This window comes from Gambusia affinis, linkage group LG10 (assembly GCF_019740435.1).
Source record: "Gambusia affinis linkage group LG10, SWU_Gaff_1.0, whole genome shotgun sequence".
Classification (NCBI taxonomy): Eukaryota; Metazoa; Chordata; class Actinopteri; order Cyprinodontiformes; family Poeciliidae; genus Gambusia; species Gambusia affinis.
This window is the reverse complement of record NC_057877.1, coordinates 5,208,580-5,235,392: the sequence shown is the minus strand read 5'-3', so window position 1 is coordinate 5,235,392 and position 26,813 is coordinate 5,208,580. Positions and strand designations below refer to the sequence as shown.

Here is a 26,813-nt window from a genome sequence, read left to right as displayed (position 1 = left end):
TATTTGCTTTAAGCTATGGAAAACTGTTCGAGAACTATTTAACTGCAAGCAGCTGATGGATGAGGGAGGAAGGGGGATTACTAGCTTCAGTCCACGACTCAGCCATATTTGATATGTATAACATTTTTGTAACAGCTGAAGGTAACAGTTTATTATGTTGTAAAACGACTGTGTCCCTGGGAAATGCATAATACCGCCCCTTTAAGTAAAACTGACTGAATATCTTCAAAGTAAAATGACCGATCTTAAAAACATAGCAACTTCTTTGCTGTTATGATTTACATTTTATCCTTTTTTTTTGTTTATTTTTTTTTTTTCATTCTTGGTTCTTTTATTATTTGTCATGTCACTCGCATGTAGTTAATAAAAGTCTTGTATGTTTTGGGATCAGTGACGTCCATGGGAGCGCCAGCGTCAAAGGTAACATTCCTCTTCAGGACGAGCACCTCGCATTGGCCATCCTGCTGGAGCTGGCTGTGCAGAGGGGGACGCTCAGGTAACACCACACGCCCTCCCCCCCCATGACCTGATTTCACTCTTCTTCTCATCTGCCACGCTGAATCGCTTCCCGGTGTCTCTCTGTGCCGCTCCAGCCAGCTGCTGTCCGCCGTTCTGCTCCTGTTGCGTTTATGGGAAAACGGCACCAGAGAGATGGACAATGAGCGCTCCACCCAGGGAACCAGCGCTCCTCTCCTGCCTCTGCTGCAGCGCTTTCACAACATACACAGCAGCAAGGAGGAGCCGCTTCCTGAGGAGGATGCTGAGGTAAGAAGAAAATCCAAACCAGCATTTAGATTAGCGTTTCAGAAAACTGCATAGAACAAGAATATATATTTTTTTCCACTCTGATTAGCTGCTGATAGGCCTACTACTTTTAACTTGAATTTCCATTCGTTGCATTTTTCGTAGACGCCTGTACAGATGATTTTTATTCATGTTGCTTTTTTTTTTTTCTCTGGAAAATGAATTTTGACAATAAATACAGAAACAACCATAAAAATCAAAACATCAACAATAGTGATATTAATATTAACAATAAAATAATCTTCAGGTCAAAGTAGCCTGCAATTTCTTTGATGGGGGGCGGAGAGGGACCTGGATAATGAACCGGGGGACGCTGGCCCACAAAAGGTTGAGAAACATAATTAAACCTCCAAATTTTGAAAAACGTTTGGATACCATGGGAAATTCAAATAAAGGAAAAAGTAACTCTTAATTTTATGTGTCGGTTCTTGAGATTAGAGCTCCACAGATAAATGGGCTGGTGAACAGAATCCAACATCGTTAAGCTTGAATGGCCTTGAATGGCAATTGACCATTCAGAAATAAAAAAAATACAAATTTTCTCCAAAGCAGATCATATTAATCTGTTCCATAAACAAACAAAGAAAAAAAACACAGTTTTGTACGCGATTATGACCAGAATACACAGAATAATCGATTCCCACTGATTATTCTGATGATTAATTGATAATCAGATTAAAAAAATGGCACATTTTGTAAATTTTTTTATTTAACCACATAAGCCTTTTTTCACACAGTAGAAATACATTAATATATGCAATTGAGCAAATTCAACTGCTTTTTTGAATAAGAAAATGAATATTGCCTAAAGTGCAACATTATAGCATTCCTTTAATGAACACGTAATCATTTGTAGCAAAAAATTAATCTGCAACTATAAAATAAAACAGTCTAATTATCTGGGTTATTTTTTTCTTTGTTTTTTGGACAAAGTGAAGCTAAAAATTCAACTTTAAAAGTTCTGTGTAACACTTATTTACAGACAAAGAAGGTTGTTTTGTTTTTTTATCTTAAATGCAAAATGTATGTATTTTTGTACAGTTTTGGTTTAATTGCTGCTTGAACTGTGTTGTTGTTTCACAACTTTCCTTTCTTAGGGTTTATATACTCCAGTTTACAATTAATTGATTATTAAGTTAGTTATTTATTTCAATAATTAACCAAGTTAATTTAGTTAATCATTTCAACACTAGCAGATAGTGTTAAAATGAAAAAGACTCAAAGTTCAGTTTTGTTCTATAAAGTAGTTTTAAAAAAATGAAGTTAAGGGAACCAGAGAAATGTAAGAAAACAGATTTAAACTTTGAGTAGATAACAGGAAGGCTACGTTTGAGCTTCCGTTCTTGGGTCATGCTGGGTCTGGAATTGCTTTTCAGCTTTTCTAAAGTTTATTTTCAATACCGTTCAACGATATTGGGATTTGGAGCTGTAACTGGTTCTTTCCACTAAATATAATTTCTAGATCCTGACGGCGCCGCTCACCCCCAACGAGAGTTTCTTGCGGTACCTGACCTTACCTCAGGACAATGACCTCGCCATTGACCTTCAGCAAACGGCTGTAGTGCTCATGGCTCACCTGGACCGCTTGGCTTCTCCTTACAGCCCCCCGCACTGCAACTCCCCCTCCTCACATAAGGTGATGGCTCCTTTTTTTCTTATCAATACATAAGACGTCATCTTTCATGAACATGATGACGCATTAATTTAGATTTATGAAGCTTTTCTGATTTGGTGAAATGCATTAAATTCATTAGTGGTTCGTGTATTTAGTGAGATTCCAGTGTTTCTTCCCCCTAGTTGAGGAGATTAGAGCAAAATTACTAGCTAAGATTTCATGGTTTTGCAGTGCAGTATGTTTGTATGCATTCTGTGTAGATTCTCCGAAGCACTTGTCGTTACCAGATCCTTAGTTCTGTCTCTCACTATTTTTTAATTTATTAGGCCTTCGCAGCAAAGCGCTATTGTTATTGTACTGTTTCTTATTATTACGATTCTGCCCCCCTCTTTGGGTGCCATTTTGGGGGCTTTATCATATTCAAAAACTCACCAAAATTGTCAGATGCATAGAGACTGTTTAAAAATTTTGAATTTTGAACCCTCTAGACTCCAAATTATAGCAATAGGCTCCCCTAGTTTTTCACAAATAGCTGCAAAATTCACACAAAAATGAACAGATCCCCACATTTTTTTCTGATTTTAGCAACATTTTTTTCTCAAAATTTGCCAACACCATTTGGGTTCAAGTGACTGCTGTTTCAGCCTGACTTGATGTCGAGTTATAGTCCATGACTGATAGAGCAATTAATAAAAGGTCACATTTAACATCATATATTAGCTGAAATATCGTAAAAATTCCTAACGAATTACAAATATTTCTAAATTTGCACCACAAAATCTGTGATGTCGATTGCAGAGAACCACAAAAACAATCCTGGACGGTCTGATTAGTGTGAAAGGATGTTCAATATTATGTTATTTTAAGTAACACTTACTGAATGCTGAAACACCTATTTATTGATATTTTAACAACTGAATTGGTTTTTATCAATACGTTCTGGCCCAACAGACCCTTTAAGGACATCCAGATTTTTTTATCTGGCCCAAATGGAAATGAGTTTGATGCCCTGATATTTGGGATAAAAACAAGTGAATCATGGACTATTTTGAATGTAAACAAGAATAAAGAGTGAGATATTTGGTGGTGGAATGATGTCACACCGCCAGCAATGGAAGACTCTGTGATGTCACTGGCGATGCAGGCTGTGATGTCATCAACTGCAGAACTGTGTGCAACACAATTCTGCATATTTTTCATTGCTTGCCATATCACTGATCAGTTCAGACGTGCGCAAAGCCCTTTCAAGAAGTTTACCGAACGACGATTTTAGCGATTGTATTTACGAGAAAATGTCTCATCATTCGCCAAGATACCAGAGTGAGACGATGGGATCCCACTGGAGAAGGGAAGTCCAGGACAACCACCAAGGCAGACACCCGAGAAACTTACACAAGGAAATCCAACGACTGAACCACCTTCTGGAAGTGGAGAGAGCCAGAAGGTTTGAAGAAAACCGAAGACTGGCCCGCCTGGAGGAGGAGTTGGAAGAAATGAAAGTCCATTTAAACAGGCAGACGGATGTTAAAGAAATGCTTATCAGCCAGGCCGAAAATGCAAGGAGCGAACTAGACAGATTAGAAAGATACAGCGATCCAGAAGTGGTTAAAGCTGTTATCATTGCTTCCCAGGCATACCAGGATGTAAAAGACATGGAGATGAAGCATTTACAACAAGTATATGTGGATTTAAGGGTGGCCCACCTCCTCAGCCAGGAAGCATTCGTATCTGAAATTCAAGAGGAGAAAGCCAAAAGTAAGGCCCTCCAAGAGGAACTGGAAGAACTGGAGACTTACTATGAGGAGCAGAGCTCCAAGTATGAAGGAGACAATGCTCTTGTGAGGCAGGAGGGCGAGACCCAAACGTTTAACGAAGAGCAGCTGAGTGAGGAACAAAAGTCACAAAAGATCACATGCATTCAAGACACCGAGAAACTATTGCAGGACGAATTGACTCAGCTCAAGATTTCATATGATGAACTCCAATATAAGTATGGAAGTGATATTTTTGAACTGACCGAGGACGTGGAAAGATACCAGGAGGAGATAGAGCAGGTGGAAAACGCTCTTTCCAAAGAAAAGAGAGAAAATCTGATCCACAAAATAAATTATTCTGCGCTGGAAGATCGAGTTGAAAAACTTATTTTTCAGATTAGTCAGGAGAGAAAGACGCGTTTGAAGAAATCGGAGGAGGACGCTGAATTTATTCAAACCATGAGAGCTGAGAACGCCGTCTTCCAGGAAAAATGGAGAAAAGAGACACTCTTCCTGCAAGACGGCAAAAAACGTTTGGAGGAAGAATTATTTTATGTTAAACGTTCATACAACGAGCTTAAATGCGAATACGACAGCAATGTTTCTCGATTGAAACGAGACAGGGAACGATACCGGCAGAAGATGGAGCAGGAGGAAGCGGCTCTTTCCAAAGAAAAGCAAGAAAAGATTATCCTTGAAAGGCAATATTCAGAGCTGCAACACCAAGTTGAAAAACTTAATTTGGAAATAATCCAGGAGAGAGAGAGACGTATGGAAAAAACAGAGGAGGACAAAGTGCTTCTCGAAAATACAAGAGCTGAGAACGCTGTCCTCCTAGACAAAACACGAAAAGAGGTTCAATTGCTGCTAGACAGGGAAAGAAGTGCCCAGGCTGAGTTGGAGAAGATGAACGGTTTGTACGTGGAGCTAAAATCTCGCTATGATACAGAAGTCACTGCTTTGAAACATCAGGCAGAAAAATACCAGGAGGAGATCATCACTGTGAAAAAAGATCTGGAAAGAGTAAGAGAGGAATTGCTGCTGGCCGACACACTGACGGATGAAGAAGATTTCCAACAAACAGATGTTGACGTTTTCCAAGAGGAGGAAGACTTACAACGCCAAGTTGAACTGATTAAAGTCTTGAGTCCACAGGTTTCTTCGGAGGAGGAACTCTCTGGAGAAACCTTATCAGAGCAGCCTGGTAAGGTTTCTCCAGGGACCTCAAAAGAGACCAAGATTGCTGGAGAAAGCGTCCTGGAGAATTTGGACCATCCTGACACTAAACCAATGAAGGACGATAAAAAGGGAAAATCTAAAACTTCGTTTTGGCAAAAGCTTCGAAACATGCTGCGACTGAAGAAGCCAAAAAAGAAACAGAAGGGTAAAGACGATATTAATATTTAGAGAGGAACCGATGAATCGAACAAGTGGAGGTCGCAGCCTCTGTGAACGGGGCGCCATGCCACGCTCCATCAAGACCAAATTTAAAAAGTTTTTCCCCATTGACAAAGTATAAAATGGATCCTTTCCCAACCCAATTGGAAAAAAGGTGGGCAGCACGGTGGAGTTTGCATGTTCTCCCCGTGTTTGCGTGGGTTTTCCCCGGGTGCTCCGGTTTCCCCCCACATCTCCAAAAACATGTCGGTCAGGTCTGTTGGTCGCTGCAAATCGCCCCCAAAAGATTTTAAGAAACTACAAACAATAATGTGTCGTTTTATTGTTAAACTTGTAAAATTTAGCGGCAAACGGCTCAGATATATATCTATATATATATATATATATATATCTATATATATATATATATCTATATATATATAGATAAAGATAGATATATCTATATATATATAGATAAAGATAGATATATCTAGATATATATAGATAAAGATAGATATATCTATATATATATAGATAAAGATAGATATATCTAGATATATATAGATAAAGATAGATATATCTAGATATATATAGATAAAGATAGATATATCTAGATATATATAGATAAAGATAGATATATCTAGATATATATAGATAAAGATAGATATATCTAGCTAAATCTAGATGTAGATAAAGATATCTAGATCTAGCTAAATCTAGATGTAGATAAAGATATCTAGATCTAGCTAAATCTAGATGTAGATATATCTAGATCTAGCTAAATCTAGATGTAGATATATCTAGATCTAGCTAAATCTAGATGTAGATATATCTAGATCTAGCTAAATCTAGAAGTAGATATATCTAGATCTAGCTAAATCTAGATCTAGATATATCTAGATCTAGCTAAATCTAGATCTAGATATATCTAGATCTAGCTAAATCTAGATGTAGATATATCTAGATCTAGCTAAATCTAGATGTAGATATATCTAGATCTAGCTAAATCTAGATGTAGATATATCTAGATCTAGCTAAATTTAGATGTAGATCATCGTTTTACATCATCGTATGGTGTTTTATTTATAACTTTGTGAGCTTGTGTTTTTTGTGTGAAGGGGTTTGATCTGACTTGCTGCTGAAATGTACTACATAAATAAACTTGATTGAAAAATGTCTTGTTATAAGTGAAATAATCTCCCAAAAGAACTAGTAGTTTTTCTTCAATATTACGGAACTATTTATTTAAAACAAGCTCCTACATCATGCTGAAAAGTTACTTGTAAGTTAGTTTTCTTATTTCAAGTGTCCTAAGATATTTGCACTGGAGATTAGAGCAAAATTACTAGCTAAGATTTCATGGTTTTGCAGTGCAGTATGTTTGTATGCATTCTGTGTAGATTCTCCGAAGCACTTGTCGTTACCAGATCCTTAGTTCTGTCTCTCACTATTTTTTAATTTATTAGGCCTTCGCAGCAAAGCGCTATTGTTATTGTACTGTTTCTTATTATTACGATTCTGCCCCCCTCTTTGGGTGCCATTTTGGGGGCTTTATCATATTCAAAAACTCACCAAAATTGGCGGACGCATAGAGACTGTTTAAAAATTTTGAATTTTGAACCCTCTAGACTCCAAATTATAGCAATAGGCTCCTCCAGTTTTTCACAAATAACTGCAAAATTCACTCAAAAATTAACAGATCCCCACATTTTTTTCTGATTTTAGCAACATTTTTTTCTCAAAATTTGCCAAAACCATTTGGGTTCAAGTGACTGCTGTTTCAGCCTGACTTGATGTCGAGTTATAGTCCATGACTGATAGAGCAATTAATAAAAGGTCACATTTAACATCATATATTAGCTGAAATATCGTAAAAATTCCTAACGAATTACAAATATTTCTAAATTTGCACCACAAACTCTGTGATGTCGATTGCAGAGAACCACAAAAACAATCCTGGACGGACTGATTAGTGTGAAAAGATGTTCAATATTATGTTATTTTAAGTAACACTTACTGAATGCTGAAACACCTATTTATTGATATTTTAACAACTGAATTGGTTTTTATCAATACGTTCTGGCCCAACAGACCCTTTAAGGACATCCAGATTTTTTTATCTGGCCCAAATGGAAATGAGTTTGATGCCCTGATATTTGGGATAAAAACAAGTGAATCATGGACTATTTTGAATGTAAACAAGAATAAAGAGTGAGATATTTGGTGGTGGAATGATGTCACACCGCCAGCAATGGAAGACTCTGTGATGTCACTGGCGATGCAGGCTGTGATGTCATCAACTGCAGAACTGTATGCAACACAATTCTGCATATTTTTCATTGCTTGCCATATCACTGACCAGTTCAGACGTGCGCAAAGCCCTTTCAAGAAGTTTACCGAACGACGATTTTAGCGATTGTATTTACGAGAAAATGTCTCATCATTCGCCAAGATACCAGAGTGAGACGATGGGATCCCACTGGAGAAGGGAATTCCAGGACAACCACCAAGGCAGACACCGAGAAACTTACACAAGGAAATCCAACGACTGAACCACCTTCTGGAAGTGGAGAGCCAGAAGGTTTGAAGAAAACCAGAGACTGGCCCGCCTGGAGGAGGAGTTGGAAGAAATGAAAGTCCATTTAAACAGGCAGACGGATGTTAAAGAAATGCTTATCAGCCAGGCCGAAAATGCAAGGAGCGAACTAGACAGATTAGAAAGATACAGCGATCCAGAAGTGGTTAAAGCTGTTATCATTGCTTCCCAGGCATACCAGGATGTAAAAGACATGGAGATGAAGCATTTACAACAAGTATATGTGGATTTAAGGGTGGCCCACCTCCTCAGCCAGGAAGCATTCATATCTGAAATTCAAGAGGAGAAAGCCAAAAGTAAGGCCCTCCAAGAGGAACTGGAAGAACTGGAGACTTACTATGAGGAGCAGAGCTCCAAGTATGAAGGAGACAATGCTCTTGTGAGGCAGGAGGGCGAGACCCAAACGTTTAACGAAGAGCAGCTGAGTCAGGAACAAAAGTCACAAAAGATCACATGCATTCAAGACACCGAGAAACTATTGCAGGACGAATTGACTCAGCTCAGGATTTCATATGATGAACTCCAATATAAATATGGAAGTGATATTTTTGAACTGACCGAGGACGTGGAAAGATACCAGGAGGAGATAGAGCAGGTGGAAAACGCTCTTTCCAAAGAAAAGAGAGAAAATCTGATCCACAAAATAAATTATTCTGCGCTGGAAGATCGAGTTGAAAAACTTATTTTTCAGATTAGTCAGGAGAGAAAGACGCGTTTGAAGAAATCGGAGGAGGACGCTGAATTTATTCAAACCATGAGAGCTGAGAACGCCGTCTTCCAGGAAAAATGGAGAAAAGAGACACTCTTCCTGCAAGACGGCAAAAAACGTTTGGAGGAAGAATTATTTCATGTTAAACGTTCATACAACGAGCTTAAATGCGAATACGACAGCAATGTTTCTCGATTGAAACGAGACAGGGAACGATACCGGCAGAAGATGGAGCAGGAGGAAGCGGCTCTTTCCAAAGAAAAGCAAGAAAAGATTATCCTTGAAAGGCAATATTCAGAGCTGCAACACCAAGTTGAAAAACTTAATTTGGAAATAATCCAGGAGAGAGAGAGACGTATGGAAAAAACAGAGGAGGACAAAGTGCTTCTCGAAAATACAAGAGCTGAGAACGCTGTCCTCCTAGACAAAACACGAAAAGAGGTTCAATTGCTGCTAGACAGGGAAAGAAGTGCCCAGGCTGAGTTGGAGAAGATGAACGGTTTGTACGTGGAGCTAAAATCTCGCTATGATACAGAAGTCACTGCTTTGAAACATCAGGCAGAAAAATACCAGGAGGAGATCATCACTGTGAAAAAAGATCTGGAAAGAGTAAGAGAGGAATTGCTGCTGGCCGACACACTGACGGATGAAGAAGATTTCCAACAAACAGATGTTGACGTTTTCCAAGAGGAGGAAGACTTACAACGCCAAGTTGAACTGATTAAAGTCTTGAGTCCACAGGTTTCTTCGGAGGAGGAACTCTCTGGAGAAACCTTACCAGAGCAGCCTGGTAAGGTTTCTCCAGGGACCTCAAAAGAGACCAAGATTGCTGGAGAAAGCGTCCTGGAGAATTTGGACCATCCTGACACTAAACCAATGAAGGACGATAAAAAGGGAAAATCTAAAACTTCGTTTTGGCAAAAGCTTCGAAACATGCTGCGACTGAAGAAGCCAAAAAAGAAACAGAAGGGTAAAGACGATATTAATATTTAGAGAGGAACCGATGAATCGAACAAGTGGAGGTCGCAGCCTCTGTGAACGGGGCGCCATGCCACGCTCCATCAAGACCAAATTTAAAAAGTTTTTCCCCATTGACAAAGTATAAAATGGATCCTTTCCCAACCCAATTGGAAAAAAGGTGGGCAGCACGGTGGAGTTTGCATGTTCTCCCCGTGTTTGCGTGGGTTTTCCCCGGGTGCTCCGGTTTCCCCCCACATCTCCAAAAACATGTCGGTCAGGTCTGTTGGTCGCTGCAAATCGCCCCCAAAGGATTTTAAGAAACTACAAACAATAATGTGTCGTTTTATTGTTAAACTTGTAAAATTTAGCGGCAAACGGCTCAGATATATATCTATATATATATATATATCTATATATATATATATATATATATATATATATATAGATAAAGATAGATATATCTAGATATATATAGATAAAGATAGATATATCTAGATATATATAGATAAAGATAGATAGATCTAGCTAAATCTAGATGTAGATAAAGATATCTAGATCTAGCTAAATCTAGATCTAGATATATCTAGATCTAGCTAAATCTAGATGTAGATATATCTAGATCTAGCTAAATCTAGATGTAGATATATCTAGATCTAGCTAAATCTAGATGTAGATATATCTAGATCTAGCTAAATTTAGATGTAGATCATCGTTTTACATCATCGTATGGTGTTTTATTTATAACTTTGAGCTTGTGTTTTTTGTGTGAAGGGGTTTGATCTGACTTGCTGCTGAAATGTACTATATAAATAAACTTGATTGAAAAATGTCTTGTTATAAGTGAAATAATCTCCCAAAAGAACTAGTAGTTTTTCTTCAATATTACGGAACTATTTATTTAAAACAAGCTCCTACATCATGCTGAAAAGTTACTTGTAAGTTAGTTTTCTTATTTCAAGTGTCCTAAGATATTTGCACTGGAGATTAGAGCAAAATTACTAGCTAAGATTTCATGGTTTTGCAGTGCAGTATGTTTGTATGCATTCTGTGTAGATTCTCCGAAGCACTTGTCGTTACCAGATCCTTAGTTCTGTCTCTCACTATTTTTTAATTTATTAGGCCTTCGCAGCAAAGCGCTATTGTTATTGTACTGTTTCTTATTATTACGATTCTGCCCCCCTCTTTGGGTGCCATTTTGGGGGCTTTATCATATTCAAAAACTCACCAAAATTGGCGGACGCATAGAGACTGTTTAAAAATTTTGAATTTTGAACCCTCTAGACTCCAAATTATAGCAATAGGCTCCTCCAGTTTTTCACAAATAACTGCAAAATTCACTCAAAAATTAACAGATCCCCACATTTTTTTCTGATTTTAGCAACATTTTTTTCTCAAAATTTGCCAAAACCATTTGGGTTCAAGTGACTGCTGTTTCAGCCTGACTTGATGTCGAGTTATAGTCCATGACTGATAGAGCAATTAATAAAAGGTCACATTTAACATCATATATTAGCTGAAATATCGTAAAAATTCCTAACGAATTACAAATATTTCTAAATTTGCACCACAAACTCTGTGATGTCGATTGCAGAGAACCACAAAAACAATCCTGGACGGACTGATTAGTGTGAAAAGATGTTCAATATTATGTTATTTTAAGTAACACTTACTGAATGCTGAAACACCTATTTATTGATATTTTAACAACTGAATTGGTTTTTATCAATACGTTCTGGCCCAACAGACCCTTTAAGGACATCCAGATTTTTTTATCTGGCCCAAATGGAAATGAGTTTGATGCCCTGATATTTGGGATAAAAACAAGTGAATCATGGACTATTTTGAATGTAAACAAGAATAAAGAGTGAGATATTTGGTGGTGGAATGATGTCACACCGCCAGCAATGGAAGACTCTGTGATGTCACTGGCGATGCAGGCTGTGATGTCATCAACTGCAGAACTGTGTGCAACACAATTCTGCATATTTTTCATTGCTTGCCATATCACTGATCAGTTCAGACGTGCGCAAAGCCCTTTCAAGAAGTTTAATCAACGCATTTATTTTAGCGATTGTATTTACGAGAAAATGTCTCATCATTCGCCAAGATACCAGAGTGAGACGATGGGATCCCACTGGAGAAGGGAAGTCCAGGACAACCACCAAGGCAGACACCCGAGAAACTTACACAAGGAAATCCAACGACTGAACCACCTTCTGGAAGTGGAGAGAGCCAGAAGGTTTGAAGAAAACCGAAGACTGGCCCGCCTGGAGGAGGAGTTGGAAGAAATGAAAGTCCATTTAAACAGGCAGACGGATGTTAAAGAAATGCTTATCAGCCAGGCCGAAAATGCAAGGAGCGAACTAGACAGATTAGAAAGATACAGCGATCCAGAAGTGGTTAAAGCTGTTATCATTGCTTCCCAGGCATACCAGGATGTAAAAGACATGGAGATGAAGCATTTACAACAAGTATATGTGGATTTAAGGGTGGCCCACCTCCTCAGCCAGGAAGCATTCGTATCTGAAATTCAAGAGGAGAAAGCCAAAAGTAAGGCCCTCCAAGAGGAACTGGAAGAACTGGAGACTTACTATGAGGAGCAGAGCTCCAAGTATGAAGGAGACAATGCTCTTGTGAGGCAGGAGGGCGAGACCCAAACGTTTAACGAAGAGCAGCTGAGTGAGGAACAAAAGTCACAAAAGATCACATGCATTCAAGACACCGAGAAACTATTGCAGGACGAATTGACTCAGCTCAGGATTTCATATGATGAACTCCAATATAAATATGGAAGTGATATTTTTGAACTGACCGAGGACGTGGAAAGATACCAGGAGGAGATAGAGCAGGTGGAAAACGCTCTTTCCAAAGAAAAGAGAGAAAATCTGATCCACAAAATAAATTATTCTGCGCTGGAAGATCGAGTTGAAAAACTTCTTTTTCAGATTAGTCAGGAGAGAAAGACGCGTTTGAAGAAATCGGAGGAGGACGCTGAATTTATTCAAACCATGAGAGCTGAGAACGCCGTCTTCCAGGAAAAATGGAGAAAAGAGACACTCTTCCTGCAAGACGGCAAAAAACGTTTGGAGGAAGAATTATTTCATGTTAAACGTTCATACAACGAGCTTAAATGCGAATACGACAGCAATGTTTCTCGATTGAAACGAGACAGGGAACGATACCGGCAGAAGATGGAGCAGGAGGAAGCGGCTCTTTCCAAAGAAAAGCAAGAAAAGATTATCCTTGAAAGGCAATATTCAGAGCTGCAACACCAAGTTGAAAAACTTAATTTGGAAATAATCCAGGAGAGAGAGAGACGTATGGAAAAAACAGAGGAGGACAAAGTGCTTCTCGAAAATACAAGAGCTGAGAACGCTGTCCTCCTAGACAAAACACGAAAAGAGGTTCAATTGCTGCTAGACAGGGAAAGAAGTGCCCAGGCTGAGTTGGAGAAGATGAACGGTTTGTACGTGGAGCTAAAATCTCGCTATGATACAGAAGTCACTGCTTTGAAACATCAGGCAGAAAAAGACCAGGAGGAGATCATCACTGTGAAAAAAGATCTGGAAAGAGTAAGAGAGGAATTGCTGCTGGCCGACACACTGACGGATGAAGAAGATTTCCAACAAACAGATGTTGACGTTTTCCAAGAGGAGGAAGACTTACAACGCCAAGTTGAACTGATTAAAGACTCGAGTCCACAGGTTTCTTCGGAGGAGGAACTCCCTGAAGAAACCTTACCAGAGCAGCCTGGTAAGGTTTCTCCAGGGACCTCAAAAGAGACCAAGATTGCTGGAGAAAGCGTCCTGGAGAATTTGGACCATCCTGACACTAAACCAATGAAGGACGATAAAAAGGGAAAATCTAAAACTTCGTTTTGGCAAAAGCTTCGAAACATGCTGCGACTGAAGAAGCCAAAAAAGAAACAGAAGGGTAAAGACGATATTAATATTTAGAGAGGAACCGAGGAATAGAACAAGTGGAGGTCGCAGCCTCTGTGAACGGGGCGCCATGCCACGCTCCATCAAGACCAAATTTAAAAAGTTTTTCCCCATTGACAAAGTATAAAATAGATCCTTTCCCAACCCAATTGGAAAAAAGGTGGGCAGCACGGTGGAGTTTCCATGTTCTCCCCGTGTTTGCGTGGGTTTTCCCCGGGTGCTCCGGTTTCCCCCCACATCTCCAAAAACATGTCGGTCAGGTCTGTTGGTCGCTGCAAATCGCCCCCAAAAGATTTTAAGAAACTCCAAACAATAATGTGTCGTTTTATTGTTAAACTTGTAAAATTTAGCGGCAAACGGCTCAGATATATATATATACATATATATATATATATAGATAAAGATAGATATATCTAGATATATATAGATAAAGATAGATATATCTAGATATATATAGATAAAGATAGATATATCTAGATATATATAGATAAAGATAGATATATCTAGATATATATAGATAAAGATAGATACAGATAAAGATATCTAGATGTAGATAAAGATATCTAGATCTAGCTAAATCTAGATGTAGATAAAGATATCTAGATCTAGCTAAATCTAGATGTAGATAAAGATATCTAGATCTAGCTAAATCTAGATGTAGATAAAGATATCTAGATCTAGCTAAATCTAGATGTAGATAAAGATATCTAGATCTAGCTAAATCTAGATGTAGATAAAGATATCTAGATCTAGCTTAATCTAGATGTAGATAAAGATATCTAGATCTAGCTTAATCTAGATGTAGATAAAGATATCTAGATCTAGCTTAATCTAGATGTAGATAAAGATATCTAGATCTAGCTTAATCTAGATGTAGATAAAGATATCTAGATCTAGCTAAATCTAGATGTTGATATATCTAGATCTAGCTAAATCTAGATCTAGATAGAGATATCTATATCTGATTGATATAATTTGGCAGTAAACAGATAAAAACTGCATTGATTTGATTGATAACATAATATTTAACCACACTTAGTGTTTAGTCTAGACCTAATCTAAAGGCCCACATATAAATCTTCGGCGGGCCAGATTTGGTCCACGGGCCTCGAGTTTGACGCATGTGGCTTAAAGCTTCAGTGTTACGTTTTAATATCAAAGGAACAAAACCACAGCAAATAAATATTAAATTAGGATCCTAAGTGATGATTTATTAAAGCTGCAGTATGTAACTTATTAAAAAATAAGTTTTTTTGCTTATTTGTTAAAACAATTTGAGACAGTTAATGTGTGGGGAAAGAAATCAACATCCTTCTCTCTGAGTTACTATTGCTGTCTATAGAAATGCAACCAATCAGAGCCAATCTTGGTACACTTTAAATAAGACAAACTAACTTAAAAGTAGCCCTACAGCAAGATATAGAGGCTTGTTTTAAGTAAATATTTCATTAATATGTGATGAAAAAGTGCTTGTTCTTCTACCACTTGTAGAAGAACAAGCACTCCGCCGGCTCTGGAAACGGTGCGAGAGCTTCCGCGGTGGCTGGAACCCCCGCGGTGGCCAGTATGCCGGAGCAGCGCTTGCTGCGAGGGCCGCACGAGGCTGCTTGCAGCTTTAATTTATTTTTATTTTTTTTAATTCCAGGGAACCTTGCAGGAGGTGATCGCTTGGGGCCTTTTGGGCTGGAAGCTGTATGCCAATGTCAGCGGCCCCATTCAGTGCAAGGCCATGTCGAGCCTCGGGGTCATGCAGATCGTCTGTTCAGAAAAGGGATTCCTCATCCTGTCCAACAGCGGCGCCGTTTACACCCAGAACTACAAGAGCACCACCCTGGTCAGTTCTGCTTGGAGGTTTTCTATTGGTTCCTGATCAACAGGGTCAGAAACCATCAACGTCCCGTCAACTTAGCCAGTCCCACACCATCCCTGGGTCCTGTTCAGTTCATAGGACCGAGTCATGATCCGATATTGATATCAGGAACAGTCCGATATCAGCTAGCAAAACAAGCATTGGATTATATCGGCCCACGTGGACATCGAGAGAAGCACTCCACACCAACATTTAGTATATGTTTTATATATTTTATATATGTATAATCAATAACACATTGACGCATTTTTTAAAAATATTTTGTACCCTAAATTTCCCTACTCCTGCTTCCAGGCTCCCATGCTGGTCCACTGCCTGAGCTCCAGGAAGATAGTGAAGCTGGCCGCTCATCCTGACGGCCAGCACTACATGGCCCTCTCATCCAACGGGGAAGTGTTTTCATGGGGCTGTGGCGACGGCGGCCGCCTCGGACACGGAGACACGACGTAAGCAACAACGATTATTGAATGGATGGGCCTCTAACTTGTGATATGTGATCAAATGAAGACGATAGTCGTCTTGGGTAGAAACAGAAATGGAACTGGTTTTGTCTATTTAAAGCGGAACATGTCGCCACCGAGGCTGCAACTAAAGATTGTCTTAGTAATGGATTATTCTGACAATTATTCAGTTAATTGGATAAAAAAGTTGCCACACTCTTTGTAACCACTAGTTTTTTTTATATACAGTATTAGAAATATATTAAAAGGTTCAAAATGTCTTTTAATTTAAAAATAAAGATTTTTATGCCCAAAATGCAATAATATAGAATACCTTTAGTGAAAGCTGGATCTTTTGTAGCAAAGGATGAATATGCAGCTAAAACATGATCCTTCCAACATCGGCCTTTTAGCCAACTTAAAATCAATACCATGTAGGACTGATCTTGTTCCATTCTTCTATATTAACCAACTTATTGGACATTGGATAAAATATATTTACAGGGAAGGATTTTTTTATTTTTTACCTTAAATGAAAAATGTATTTTGTATTTTTGCATAGTTTTGGCTTGGTTATTACTCCGAGCTTATTTCAGAAAATGTCATGTATACTCCAGGTAAAGATGAATTAATTACTAAATTGATTATTATTTCATTAATTGATTGATTCCGATTAATTGTTTTAAACCGCTAATGGTTTATAGCTTTGAACAAAGGACGGGTAAAAGGGCAGAAAGACAGCTGGCACTGAAGGCCTTTTAGGAAAGGTGTTGCCTTCTGTGCTGAGCTGAAATCCAATTAACCTCGCCTCATTTCAAACGACTCTTTTCTTTAGTTACCTAGAGGAGCCCACAATGATCGCCGCCTTTAATGGGAAACAGGCTGGAAAGCACGTGGTGCACATCGCCTGCGGGAGCACGTACAGCGCTGCCATTACAGCTGATGGCGAGCTCTACACCTGGGGGAGAGGGAACTACGGTCGGCTGGGTCACGGTGAGATCACACAGATGCAGTCACTCACATTTATCCTTCTCTACATTTAGTGATGGATGTATTGGAACGCATTTTTTCTCTGTCTATATTCTGTAAGGTCTTCTCTCCTGTTTGTTTTTAGGCTCTAGTGAGGACCAGACGACGCCCATGCTAGTGACCGCTCTGAAAGGACACAAGGTCATGGACGTGGCGTGCGGGAGCGGGGACGCACAAACCCTCGCTGTGACTGAAAACGGTTGGAACAAAATAGTTTTGTCTGCTGTGGCTTCAGCCATTTATGCTTCTATATTTATGTCTGCCCTCTTTGCTTTCTCCAGGCCAGGTGTGGTCCTGGGGCGACGGCGACTACGGTAAACTGGGCCGCGGAGGCAGCGACGGCTGCAAGACGCCCAAGCTGGTGGAGAAGCTGCAGGATCTGGATATAGTGAAGGTGTGCTGCGGCAGTCAGTTTTCTGTAGCCCTCAACAAGGACGGACAGGTGTACACCTGGGGGAAGGGAGACAACCAGCGTCTGGGTCATGGCACGGACGAACACGTCCGCTACCCGAAGCTGCTGGACAGTCTTCAGGGTGAGTCGCTGATGGGGAAGCAAAAGAGAGTTTTTAACAGGTTTAGGAAAAGAATTGTTAATGCATAAAGGCTGTCCGCGCATCCTTAAAAAGTCTTACATTTGTTTTGTCTAAAACTAAGGCCTTGAAATGTTTTAAAGTTGTTAAACAATAATGTAAGTTGACCTTAAATACGTTAATTACAAGTCTTAAATCTAGTCATGGCAGAACTTTATAATATAGATTTTTTCCTATAATTTAAAAGTTTTAAGTCGCACACAAAAATAGTCATTGGATTCTGTGCAAAAAATCTTAAATTTGCATGTTTAAAACTATGGCCTTAAATTAATTTTAAGAAATGTCGATCGCCCTTACATACATTAATCACAGGTCTTAAATTTTATCATGGCAGGACTTCTTATTGTACTTTTTTCCCCCTATCGTCAAAAGTTTGAGTCGCACGTTAACATCTTCACTCCAATCTGTGACTCGAGCCACTTGAGGCCACCAGTGACCAGCTGCTAATATACCCCTGCTAACTAGCTGTTGCCTCTTACGTGGCCACAAAACCAGGTTCAAAGTTTTGCTGCAATTTTCCCCCATACGTGTAGTTTTTAGGTTTTAAATTTTATTCAAAGACGGCACTAGACGGGTCTTAAAAAGATTTAAGTTTGACCGGCATTACCGTTTGTTTTTTCTGTTTACATTCAGGAAAGAAAGTGGTGGATATTGCTGTAGGGTCTACACACTGTCTGGCTCTGACAGATGACGGAGAAGTGCACAGCTGGGGCAGCAACGATAAACTCCAACACTTTGATACTCTCTTCTCCAACAAGAAGCAGCCCAAAGCTCTCCCAGGACTCAACTCCAAGCACATTGTGGGGATTTCCTGTGGCCCAGGACAAGTAAGATTAACACTGTAATGCTCTTCAGATTGGAGAACATGTCAGGGTTCGTGCTTTGACATCCTTGAAGATGATTGAATTTCAATTAGGTGTTTTCAAGGTTTGTAAAGTACTTGATCTCTGTGTAAACAGTGCAGTTTTGTTATGAAGTCAAGTCTAACATTTGATTTAAAGGCTTAAATTTTGAAAAAAGAAACATAAAAATACAGATATTCACATAAACCTAATAAAAAGACATGTCCACCTTTTTTTTGTTCCCTCATTGTCTATGGTTAAATCAGAGTACGCTTCTGTTGTTTTAGGTCAGTTAGTATCACCTAAATTATTTTTATTTCATAAAAGCCAGACAACTTGACTATTTATTTATTTATTTTTGGGAACTTTCTTTGCATGTTGTCGGTAGGCATTCATTTTGAGCAGGAAGGTAATTTACCTGAATGATTAATATGGGATTGTTTTGATGTTTATTACTCCCAACGGCTTGATGACTTATTGATTTGCGTAATAAAAATAAGGGTTGTCTTATATTCTGTAGCTTAAACTGCTTTATTGAAATTGGGGGATTTTTTAAATGTTTTTAATTAGTGCTTTGTTCTCAGACTAGTCAGGTGTATAAGGTGTGTGACAGACATTTCAAAACATACAATTTTCCTAAATTTTAGTTTCTCGTCCTTTCTGTAAAACGTTGATAGAGTCACAAAAAATGATAAACAGTAAAACATAATACCATGTAATAATGAATTGAAACAGTCTCTCTTTTTTTTATTGTCAAATTTTGGTGCTGGAAATTACCATGAAACATCTTGAAAAGTCCTTGAATTGTACTGCAGAAACATTGAACAAACCCTGATTTGTAGCGATTGTGATGTGATGAATTCCTTGGTTTGTTTGTTGCCTTTAGAGCTTCGCCTGGTCCTCCTGCTCGGAGTGGTCCGTCGGGCAGCGAGTGCCCTTCGTGGTGGACGTCTGCTCCATGACCTTCGAGCAGTTGGACCTCCTCCTGCGCCAGGTCAGCGAGGGCATGGACGGCGGCTCGGACTGGCCGCCTCCTCAGGAGAAGGAGTGCATGGTGGTGGCCACGCTGAACCTGCTCAGGCTCCAGGTGGGCATCCTCAGGTTGAACCCGTGGAAGTCGCTGCTTTAGCCTGAATCCTCCTAGAATTTTTTATTTATTTATTTATTTATTATTATTTTTTTTTTACCTCAGCTCCACGCAGCCATCAGCAACCAGGTGGACCCGGAGGAGCTGGGTCTGGGGCTGGGCAGCGTTCTCCTCAACAACCTCAAGCAAACGGTGGTGATGCTGGCCAGCAACGCCGGCGTGCTCAACACGGTGCAAGCCGCCGCCCAGGCCGTGCTGCAGAGCGGCTGGTCGGTGCTGCTGCCCACCGCCGAGGAGCGGGCCCGGGCGCTGTCCTCGCTGCTGCCTAATGCTGGTGGGTAGGCCTGTCACAATAAACAATAAAACAATTAATCGCATGACAAATGAAAAGAAAGTCAATCATTTTCATGTGCTTGATTAATTGTTTTTCTCTTTCCTTTCCCTCTTTTTTTCTAAAAACTGAATGATACAAGTCTTGAGTCTGGTGCTTTGGTTTCAGCTATTTCTTTGTTTAAAAGCTAATGTTTTTTTTTTTACAGCCTGTATAATCCATTTTATTTGTTGTTTTTGTTTGTTTTATTTTGGATATTTAAAATGTCTTCCAGTTCCAGTGTTTAAATGTTCATGATTTTGAGTCATTTCTGTTCCCTTCCCCGCAGCATCTGGTAATGAGATGAGTGTGAGTGCTGGACGGCGCTTCATGATCGACCTGCTGGTCAGCAGCCTGATGGCCGACGGAGGGCTGGAATCTGCTCTGAGTGCCGCCATCACAGCCGAGATACAGGTCAGAGCGTTAAAGCGAACGATAAATCCACCGCTGTGCTTCCTCAGCATGTGGTTAATCTTTGCTTTGATTCGTCCCGTGGAGAAATCCGCCGTCAATTTCAGAAAGAAACGACGTCAGCGCTAAGAGAAAACTGATTTCTGGTTGTTATGACGACAGGACATCGAGGCCAAGAAGGAGGCTCAGAAAGAGAAGGAGATCGACGAGCAGGAAGCCAACGCCTCCACCATGCACCGCTGCCGTACCGTGCTGGACAAGGACCTCATCAACACGGGCATCTACGAGTCGACGGGGAAACAAAGTCTGCCCCTCGTGCAACTCGTGCAGCAGCTTTTGAGGTACGTGCCGTTTTCACCGTTTCCACTCCACCGGGATCCTTCTGCTGTCCTCCGACGCTTTCCCATGTTTGAATTCGACAGAAACATCGCCTCGCAGACCATCGCGCGACTGAAAGACGTCGCCCGGCGCATCTCCAACTACTTAGAAGCGGAGCACGTCAGCAAGGAGCGATCCGCGTCTCTGGATCTGCTGCTGCGCTTCCAGCGGCTGCTCGTCAGCAAGCTGTACCTGGGAATCACCGACTCGGAGAACGGCAACGGATACAGTAGGTCAATCAGTTTGAGGTCGGAGTACGGCCATCGATAAATCGAGTTGATCTACCAGTCAATTTTTCTAAATTTATTTTTTGAGATAAATTTTTGGAAAATCTGGATTTTAAATTTTTTTTAAAAATTCTTCACTTTTTTTGCTTGGGTTTTCATAGTTCAGTGATGTCAGCACGCCTAAGGCAGCCTTCTGCCATTTCTATTTGTTTGGTCTTTGAATTCAGGTCAACTTTCCGATGCATTGGTAGGGGAAAGCTGACATTTTCTTCCAGTAAAATTGTCTTTTCTTTCTTTTTTCAGTCATGATTAAACAAAAATTCTCATAACCTAGCCTTGACACTCAATCACCGTACAACTCCCAGAAGGAATGGTTGAAATAAAAGCCGCTTTTTAAAAATATTTTCTGTCTTTTTCTAAACTCTTTTTTTTTTTTTCAGAAAAGACAATAAAAAGGATTTAAATTACATATGAGATGTTATTGTTAAGCCCTAGTCCAAAACGTTTCTTTTCCTGTTGGGTTTGCGTTCAGCCGCGTTTCCTTTCTCCGTTGCAGATCCCGAGCTGCTGGGTGTCGGCTCCTTACTGAAGAAGTACATCGCCCTGCTGTGCACTCACATCGGAGACATCCTCCCCGTCGCAACAAGCATCGCGTCTACCGGTCGGCGACATTTCGCCGAAGTTTCTCGAGTTATTGAAGGAGACCTGACTGGTAGAGTCCTCCACTCTGTGTTGATAAGGTTGCCAGGATCTTGTCGAGTTATTTGAAAATGTTTCTGTTGTTTTCCGTTTGTCAGGAGTCCTTCTGCCTGAGCTGGTGGTGTCCATCATCCTCCTCCTCACCATCGACGCCGGTCTGATGCAGGAGACCGGCGCCATCCCTCTGCTGGCCGGACTCCTGGAGCACCTGGACCGTTTCAACCACCTGGCTCCAGGCCACGAGAGGGACGATAACGAGGATTTGGCCTGGCCGGGAATTATGGGTACGAAACGCTACTTCTCAAATTTTATTAAGAGTTGCTAAATGTCATTGTAAATGTTGGGTTTTGTTGGTTAGTAGCTTTAAACGTTTTAAGGTACTAACCTTTCTTCTGTTTTGACAGGATCCTTCTTCACTGGACAAAGTTCTAAGAACAACGAAGAGGTTTCGCTGATCCGTAAGGCTGACCTGGAGAACCACAACAAAGATGGCGGCTTCTGGACGGTCATCGACGGGAAGGTTTATGACATCAAAGACTTCCAGGCTCAGTCTCAGTCTCTGACAGGAAACAGCATCCTAGGTAATTAAATTGAATGTTTTAAAATGTATTTATTTTTTTTAACTTTATGTTTTAGCTTTATTTTGGAAAGTGCAAATAATTTCTACTAGCATCGTCTTAATCAGATTTTCTTCTCTCCCTGGTTCAGTGACTCATTTGAGATTAGACGAAGCTCAAACCGAGTCCTGGTCTGCATATGAGATATTTAAATCAGCAACTATTTTAGGAAAGTTACTTAATACTTTGGAAACACATCACCTAAAATTATTATAGCTTTATCTTGCATCTAGAAAGTAGTACTCTAGTTTTCTTAATTTTTTTTTCTTTTGTTGTTGCTGAAACAGAATGTCTTTTTCTTTCCAGCTCAGTTTGCTGGAGAAGACCCAGTAGTTGCCTTGGAAGCTGCCTTACAGTTTGAGGACACCAGAGAATCTATGCAGGCTTTCTGTGTCGGCCAGTACATGGAGGTACTCACCGTTCCATCTAGAAAATGACTAGACTTTTGTTTTTGTTTTTTCTTTTAAATATGCAAGAAATTGCTGATTTCTATAGTATCGAAACAGGATATTTTTAATTATCTCCAGCCTAACCAGGAGACGGTGACGACTCCCGACCTCAGCAGTCTGTCTTCGCCACTCATTGATACTGAGAGGAATTTGGGGCTGCTGTTGGGTCTTCACGCCTCGTATTTGGCCAAAAGCACGCCGTTGTCCCCTATGGAGCTTGAATGTGCCAGTAGGTTGAAGGACTTTTTAAAAATTATTTGAATTTTTTTAAAAATTTGTTTCAAAATCTATCCAGAGGTCCAAAAAAGACTAATCATTCACTCGTCCTTGTGTTGAAATGAATGAATAATTATTAGACAAAAAAAAATAATAATAATCAATTAAAAACTTTTCATTTAGTGCTGATTATTTTTTTCCATTCATGTTGAGTCTTATATTAGCCTGCTTTATTTAATTCAAAAAAGTTTGTTTTTAAACAAAGGAAATCAGCTGATACTGGAACAATTGTTTCACTGTCCTGCAGTGTTCGAAATCAAAATTTGACTCACAACTTGTTCTTAAACTTAAATGTTGTGCATTCAGGAAAAAAAACAACCATCACCAGGATGTCTGCACATCTTTAAAACGTCCTAAATTCACATATCTAAAATTAAGATCGTAAAATGTCTTTTTAAAAAGAATGTTGGCCTTAAAAGTGATAATCACAAGTCTTAATTTTTGTCTCTTTCATTTTTTTTTCTCTGTCAAACTTTGAGTCGCATAGAGACATCTTCATTGCGTCTTGTTCTTTGACGCACAAAAAGGCTAACTAGCGAGTTAGGGTATATGAACCAATCAATAAAAATGAATGCCTGTGACAATTATTTGCAAACAGGAACTCTGCTGTGAATTGAAACAATTTTTTGTTTTGTTTTGTTTTTACCGTCCTTGTGCACAGAATGGCTCCAGTCGTCCATATTCTCTGGCGGCCTTCAGACCAGTCAGATCCACTACAACTACAACGAGGAGAAGGACGAGGACCACTGCAGCTCGCTGGGCTCCACCGCTCCAGATAAGGCCAAGCTCTACTCCCGCAGGATCACCCTCAGCGACCACGCGCAGCCCTTCCTCCAGGCTGTCGCTGACAACACCACTCAGGACCACACTGTGAAGGTAGACCAGATAAAATAATTATTTACTAGCCTATTGGGAAGACTTGAATCCAAATAATAGTGTTTTCATTTTATTTTTAATTTTTTTCTATTCTAGGACTTTTTGTGCCAAATAGAGCGTTGCTGTAAGCAGTACCACCTTATTACGCCCATCACCTTCCCACCGGAGCATCCAGTGGAGGAAGTCGGCCGCCTGCTGCTCTGCTGCTTGCTCAAACATCAGGACCTCGGTAACCTAGCAACGCTGGTTTTCTTCTGGCAAATTACCAGCTCTCTTTTATTTTTCTGCCACAAGAATGAACAGTTTGTTGTTGTACTTCAATACTAGGAAGCCTGCATGGGTAATCAAAGATTTTTAAAGGCTTTCGTTTCTGCATAAACTCTCGTCTGTCACAGGTCACGTTGCTCTCTCACTTGTCAGCCCATGTGCCTTGGGGGTGGACCAGGGGAAGCAGAGGTCCCTCCCTAAATCAATGATCGATGTCTGTCGCGTGGTCTACCAGGCAAAATGTTCACTAATTAAGGTAGGAGCTAAACCGCTGGCATCTGCTATCAAGTAAAAATAGTATGTTGAAATGCCCACTTTGAGTTATTTCTAGTGTATGAAATGCCTTGGAAAAAGTGCTCACTTCACATTTAGTTGTATGCATTTAATTAGTATTTTATGTGATGAACCAAAACAAAGTACTTCGGTCAGAGTATTGTGTTTTCTGACATTTTATAGCACAACCAAGTAACTATGTTAACTTCAATTGTTAAAAAAAAAATTCTATATGCCAAGTATGACTTAAAATAAATTTTACTTTGCAATTTAACACCTTTAAATTTTAAAATCTCCTGCTCTTTCTGAAACTCTAATTTAACTGGCCTGAAACTGTTCACCTCATAAAATCAAAGATTCATTGAAGTTTGTCCTTGTAATGCAAAGAAAAAAGAAGAAAAAAGTCAAAGTCAGGGGATACGAATGGTTTATTTGGGCACATTAAGTTGAGTGTGTAAAATTTCGCCTTTGCGGTCACACTCCAGACTCATCAGGAACAGGGCCGCTCCTATAAGGAAGTGTGCGCCCCGGTCATCGAGCGCCTGAGATTCTTGTTCAACGAGCTGCGGCCGGCGGTGAGCAACGACCTGTCCATCGTGTCCAAGCTGAAGCTGCTGAGCTCTCAGCCTCGATGGAGGAGGATTGCTCAGAAGCTCATCAGGGACCGAAGGAAAAAAAGAGGTGGGGCTACTTGAGCTATTCTGAAAAGTCTTTTCTTTGTTTTGTTTTGTTTTTATTTTGGTACATGTCTGCTAAAAGATTTAGCTTTCCCTCCTTTTAGTGCCTAAGAAGTCAGAGTCTGCTGATGAAGAAGAGCCAAAGCTGGAGAACGAGGGGACCAACGAAGAAGAGCATAACGTCCACATTAGCCCCACTCCTGCAGACAGGAAGTCACCCACCGGAAAGACGTCAAAGGTAGATTTCTATGGCTCAGTAAGTAGCTGCATATCCATTGATGTTAAAATTGAGCAAATTGGAATTACGTAAGTAAATTTTCTTAATGGAAACACTGCAATAAAAAAAAAAAACCCTCACAATCTCAATTAGAAAGTTTTAGCACTAGAATGAGGTGTTATTTTTCAGCTGTATCGGAATTGGTGCATTTCTCAAAACACCCTTTTCGCATCACATGAGTCATGAGATCAGCAACCAGTCATTATTACTACCCGAAAAAACGATTTCTAATGACTTATGGCATGAACAAACGTCTTAACTTGTGATTTAAATTCCATTTCTTATTTAATGGAAACGCTGCAATTAGAAAATTAGCTGGATATCGACAGCTAGCGATGATGTTTGTGCTCATTGAATTTGCCAGTGCATTTTTTCCCGACTCTGCACCTAATCCAAATTCCGAATCCGAAGCAGGACAAGTGGCAGCCGCTGCTAAACACGGTGGCCAACGCCCAGCGGTACCGCTGGCTGAAACACAGCGTCCAGGGAGTCTTCTCTCAGTCCAGCCTGATGGGCACCATCGTGGAGTTTGCGCTGAAGGAAGAGCCACTGGATGTGGAGAAAATGAGGAAGTGTCTCCTTAAACAGGTGAGATTGAAAGTGCAATTTGTCCAGCGCTCCTCGATAATCCGAAACCCGTAATTTAGAGAAGTGGGATTCTTTTTGCCTCTGTTTCGTCGCAGCTGGAGAGGGCCGAGGTCAGGCTGGAGGGAATCGACACCATGCTGAAGTTGGCCTCCAAGAGCTTCCTGCTGCCCTCCGTGCAGTACGCCATGCTCTGCGGGTGGCAGCGGGTCATACCCGAAGGGACCAGCATCGGGTAGCTAACCGGATTTACGTCTATGCATAAAAATATATATATAATAAGTAATGCTGCATATTCTTTTTAGAGGTTGTTTTTTCAACATAAACTTAACTGGAAATCTCATAAAATACATAAAACAGAAAATGTGGAACTACTTGACTTCTAAATAAAGTAAAATAAAGTAAAAAAAAAACATATCTGACCCTAACACCAAGCCTTTAAGCTACAAGGATTTTTATATAAAGTCAATGCTGGAGAACATTTTAATAATTTAATTCCATCAAATGTATTCAAATCAAGAGACTTTAGTTATGTTTAATACTTTTAGTTATGTTTAATACTTGGAAGAGATTATTGCAAATTAATATACAAAAGCTCTTTGTCTTAAGCTCAAGTGACAAAAATAACAGGATGTACAATTTCAAAAGTAATTTGTTGTATGTGTACTGCTTTAAAACAAATGTGCATTTTAGCGCACGCAGAAAAATTATGCCAGATAAAAAAAAACGCTCGAGTATAAATCAAATTTTAATGCTTTATAAAGAAAACAATTAAAAGTCTTAAACATTTCTGAGTGTGAAAAAATGTCGTTTGCAA

General features: G+C 39.9%; 3 protein-coding genes across 7 annotated transcripts in view; all 3 read left to right on the top strand.

The window, feature by feature from the left end:
• herc2 (HECT and RLD domain containing E3 ubiquitin protein ligase 2) overlaps window positions 1-26,813 on the top strand; it is a 74,782-nt gene that overhangs the window by 13,992 nt on the left and 33,977 nt on the right. For 3 of the 4 annotated variants that reach the window (XM_044128861.1, XM_044128864.1, XM_044128863.1), the window contains exons 8-33: window positions 392-496; window positions 594-765; window positions 2,267-2,440; window positions 15,402-15,590; window positions 15,921-16,072; window positions 16,902-17,059; window positions 17,181-17,294; window positions 17,377-17,628; window positions 18,319-18,512; window positions 19,414-19,614; window positions 19,720-19,948; window positions 20,274-20,398; window positions 20,558-20,736; window positions 20,818-21,002; window positions 21,557-21,712; window positions 21,798-21,983; window positions 22,104-22,280; window positions 22,623-22,726; window positions 22,844-22,994; window positions 23,703-23,917; window positions 24,014-24,146; window positions 24,313-24,440; window positions 24,943-25,138; window positions 25,239-25,372; window positions 25,823-25,999; window positions 26,095-26,231. In XM_044128861.1, coding sequence (XP_043984796.1) covers window positions 392-496; window positions 594-765; window positions 2,267-2,440; window positions 15,402-15,590; window positions 15,921-16,072; window positions 16,902-17,059; window positions 17,181-17,294; window positions 17,377-17,628; window positions 18,319-18,512; window positions 19,414-19,614; window positions 19,720-19,948; window positions 20,274-20,398; window positions 20,558-20,736; window positions 20,818-21,002; window positions 21,557-21,712; window positions 21,798-21,983; window positions 22,104-22,280; window positions 22,623-22,726; window positions 22,844-22,994; window positions 23,703-23,917; window positions 24,014-24,146; window positions 24,313-24,440; window positions 24,943-25,138; window positions 25,239-25,372; window positions 25,823-25,999; window positions 26,095-26,231 — 4,323 coding nt within the window. The remainder of the gene's footprint in view (window positions 1-391; window positions 497-593; window positions 766-2,266; window positions 2,441-15,401; window positions 15,591-15,920; window positions 16,073-16,901; window positions 17,060-17,180; window positions 17,295-17,376; window positions 17,629-18,318; window positions 18,513-19,413; window positions 19,615-19,719; window positions 19,949-20,273; window positions 20,399-20,557; window positions 20,737-20,817; window positions 21,003-21,556; window positions 21,713-21,797; window positions 21,984-22,103; window positions 22,281-22,622; window positions 22,727-22,843; window positions 22,995-23,702; window positions 23,918-24,013; window positions 24,147-24,312; window positions 24,441-24,942; window positions 25,139-25,238; window positions 25,373-25,822; window positions 26,000-26,094; window positions 26,232-26,813) is intronic. The other variant, XM_044128862.1, reaches the window with a different exon arrangement.
• Window positions 3,331-5,917, top strand: LOC122838311 (interactor of constitutive active ROPs 5-like). Of its 2 annotated transcripts, XM_044128866.1 has the most exons (2): window positions 3,331-5,328; window positions 5,383-5,917. In XM_044128866.1, exons 1-2 carry the CDS (start codon window positions 3,712-3,714, stop codon window positions 5,578-5,580), a joined length of 1,815 nt encoding a protein of 604 aa, XP_043984801.1. In that variant the 5' UTR covers window positions 3,331-3,711; the 3' UTR covers window positions 5,581-5,917. The 2 variants fall into 2 exon arrangements, with proteins under 2 accessions (XP_043984801.1, XP_043984800.1); XM_044128865.1 differs by having other exon boundaries at window positions 3,331-5,917.
• LOC122838312 (trichohyalin-like) lies at window positions 8,161-10,111 on the top strand. Its single transcript, XM_044128867.1, has 2 exons — window positions 8,161-9,596; window positions 9,651-10,111. Exons 1-2 carry the CDS (start codon window positions 8,181-8,183, stop codon window positions 9,846-9,848), a joined length of 1,614 nt encoding a protein of 537 aa, XP_043984802.1. The 5' UTR covers window positions 8,161-8,180; the 3' UTR covers window positions 9,849-10,111.